Raw genomic sequence first — 2663 nt, 5'->3', positions numbered from 1 at the left:
TGTCCCGACGCCAGGCGGGCCAGGGGCCACAGCCGGTGTCACGAGCCGTCCTGGGGCCGAGGGGCGCGACCCTGTCGGGGACAGGCTCCCTCACGTGGCCGGGAGGGAAGGCGGGAGGCACCGGGGCAAGCTCTGCCTTCGCCGTTCTAGTTGATGCCCACTTTTCTGTTTCCTTCAGAAGGTTCTCCGTGCAGAGATGTGCCCGCTGCCACCTTGGGATCTCAGCCTCTGAAATGGTCATGAGAGCCAGGGAATCGGTTTATCACCTGAGCTGCTTCACCTGCACCACCTGCAACAAGACTCTGACCACGGGCGATCACTTTGGCATGAAGGACAACCTGGTTTACTGCAGGGCCCACTTCGAGTCCCTTTTGCAAGGAGAATACCCCCCTCAGCTGAGCTACACCGAGCTGGCCGCCAAGAGCGGAGGGCTGGCCCTGCCTTACTTCAACGGCACTGGCACGGTCCAGAAGGGGAGGCCCAGGAAACGAAAGAGCCCTGCCTTGGGAGTGGACATCGTCAGCTACAACTCAGGTGGGAAACACACGCCGAGTCTGCCTCCCGCTCCCCCGAACAGAGCGTTCTCGGGCTTCCCCTCAGCCAGGCAGTGCGTGAATAACTCAGCCAGGCCAAATCTTGCTTAACCATTGGAAAATCAAACAAACAGCCCTCTGAGGGTTGGAGCATTTGCAGGAAAGCTAACAGCAGCCCTCCTCAAAGGCTGTCTTTGCCTATTAATGTCAAACACCCAAACCTACCCACTTCCCAGGGTAAAGACAAAAAAAAAAAAAAAAAAAAAGGAAAAAAAAAAAACCCAACCCAACCCCAAAACCACGTAGCTTTCTCTGCTGGAATCTCAGAGATGCAGTTATCATTATTTATATTTTATTAGCTAAAAAAATTCACCACTTAAACCTCAAATTAGGAGTAGCCAAATGAATCAGAAAAAATAGAGTAAAAGTTATAGTATATGGTTCCTACAATACCAATGTAGTATGCATATAACTCAATTTATATATTGAATTTATAGTGATTAATTCTTCAGGCTGAATAATTCTGTTTTAGTGACATATAAATGATCAAACTGTACAAGAGGTCAACGAATAAATGTTGTTTCCTGTAACTAAACCCTAACAAATGTAATTAAGGAGAATGATTTCTGTTCTCTCAACAGTAGGAAAGGAACAAGTGTTGCCCTGTATTAAATATCCTCTATAACTCCAGTCACTTGAGTACCCAACCCATGTATAAACAGTGCTAGTGGCCAGAGGTACAGGAGTTTCAGGTATGACCAAGCAGTTGAGGCAGAGTTTCATTAGATGAAGGACGAAAGCAGGAAGGGTAAATACGAATTGGCAAACTCCCGACTCCAAAATCGTTTTGGGGAACCTTAAGCTTCCCATGGACAGTAACGGAGGAAAGAAAGCCGTAGGAAGCAGGAGTGATGCAAGGTGTGCTTCCCCGTGAAGCGAGGAGCCGTCCCGGCAGGAGCAGGGAGCCGCGGGCCCCGGGCCCAGGGCCCAGGGCTGCGGACGGCTGGCCCCACCGGGGAGCCGGGAGAGGGGTCAGGGCCTCCCCTTCCGACAATCGCGGGTCGGTAACAGTGCACAGCTCTCGGCCCGGAGCTCTCTCTCCTGCACCAACTTCAACCCGCTGCCACTGAGATCCATAAGGAATCTTCCACCGCTCCCCTGCCCTCCTCACCCCTCCCTCGGCACCTCCTCTGGGGCCGCTCGTGAAACGGCCTTTAGCTGGGAACCAGGGAGCTGTGCGAGGCGATTTCATCTCCTCTGATGCGTAGACCTTGGAGCCAGGGTAATCACTGCGCTAATTGTTCCTTGTTAATTGAAGATGACATTGGAATCCCTGGCTACGGAGCGGCTTCCAATCAATCCTGAAAGCTGCTAAAGAAAAGGGAACCTGTAGCGCAGCCAGGATTCATTCAGCCCCAGCTTCCAATGGTGGATTTCCCGTGTGCCCGCTCTCCGCTCTGGTCTGTATCCCTGGTCCACACAGCATCACCCGATTCCCCAGATTCCTAAAGGGAAATAATCCTAGGGACAATATAGCGTTAAAATTAGAATCAGAAGTTGTGGTAAAATGAGGAGTTGTGGATATGATAAAGCTCCCCTTAAACTTCAGATCAGGACTCAAGGGAGACATTATTTGCGAATGCTGACATAATCTTTGTGTGCTGGTCTTAAAACTCCCCTTCTTTACAACAACGGGCCATATAAGATGTACCACTGACTCCAAATCAGATTAAAAAGCACCACCCATTATGAAAACACAGCTCATTGCATTGAGAACTCACAGAATCCTCCGGGCAACGGAGACAAAAAAGAGCAAACCAAAACAAATCAACAAACGCTCTGATGCTTTGGACTGAGGCTAGATGGCTGAGAAATCTCTTCTGTTAAGGCCGTGATTTTATTCTTTTTTATAATCATTATCTAGCTATGTCCAGGGTTGACACATGGTCTCGAGAAAGTTTGCAGCCAAACAGTGCATCCGGTGCAAAGGGCTCCAGCCCATTGACCCACCGCGCCCCAAATCCAGGGGGAGGAAAGAGAATCTGGAACAGCTACGAAATAAGTTGCAGTAGATGAAACCGCTTCTTGAGAGAAAAAAAAGTCTCGAACTAATTGGCAGCCACTTCCCTA

At 49.9% G+C, this 2663-nt stretch overlaps 1 protein-coding gene across 8 annotated transcripts in view; it reads left to right on the top strand.

The window, feature by feature from the left end:
* Positions 1 to 2663, top strand: part of LHX9 (LIM homeobox 9) — a 20242-nt gene that overhangs the window by 8400 nt on the left and 9179 nt on the right. For 6 of the 8 annotated variants that reach the window (XM_005423715.2, XM_005423713.2, XM_031059148.1 and 3 more), the window contains one exon: positions 179 to 534. In XM_005423715.2, coding sequence (XP_005423772.1) covers positions 179 to 534 — 356 coding nt within the window. The remainder of the gene's footprint in view (positions 1 to 178; positions 535 to 2663) is intronic. The other 2 variants (XM_031059149.1, XM_031059146.1) reach the window with 1 other exon arrangement.

This window comes from Geospiza fortis, unplaced genomic scaffold (genome assembly GCF_000277835.1).
Source record: "Geospiza fortis unplaced genomic scaffold, GeoFor_1.0 scaffold229, whole genome shotgun sequence".
NCBI classification, from domain to species: Eukaryota; Metazoa; Chordata; class Aves; order Passeriformes; family Thraupidae; genus Geospiza; species Geospiza fortis.
The sequence above is the reverse complement of the archived record's forward strand: the minus strand, read 5'-3'. Positions and strand labels throughout refer to the sequence as shown.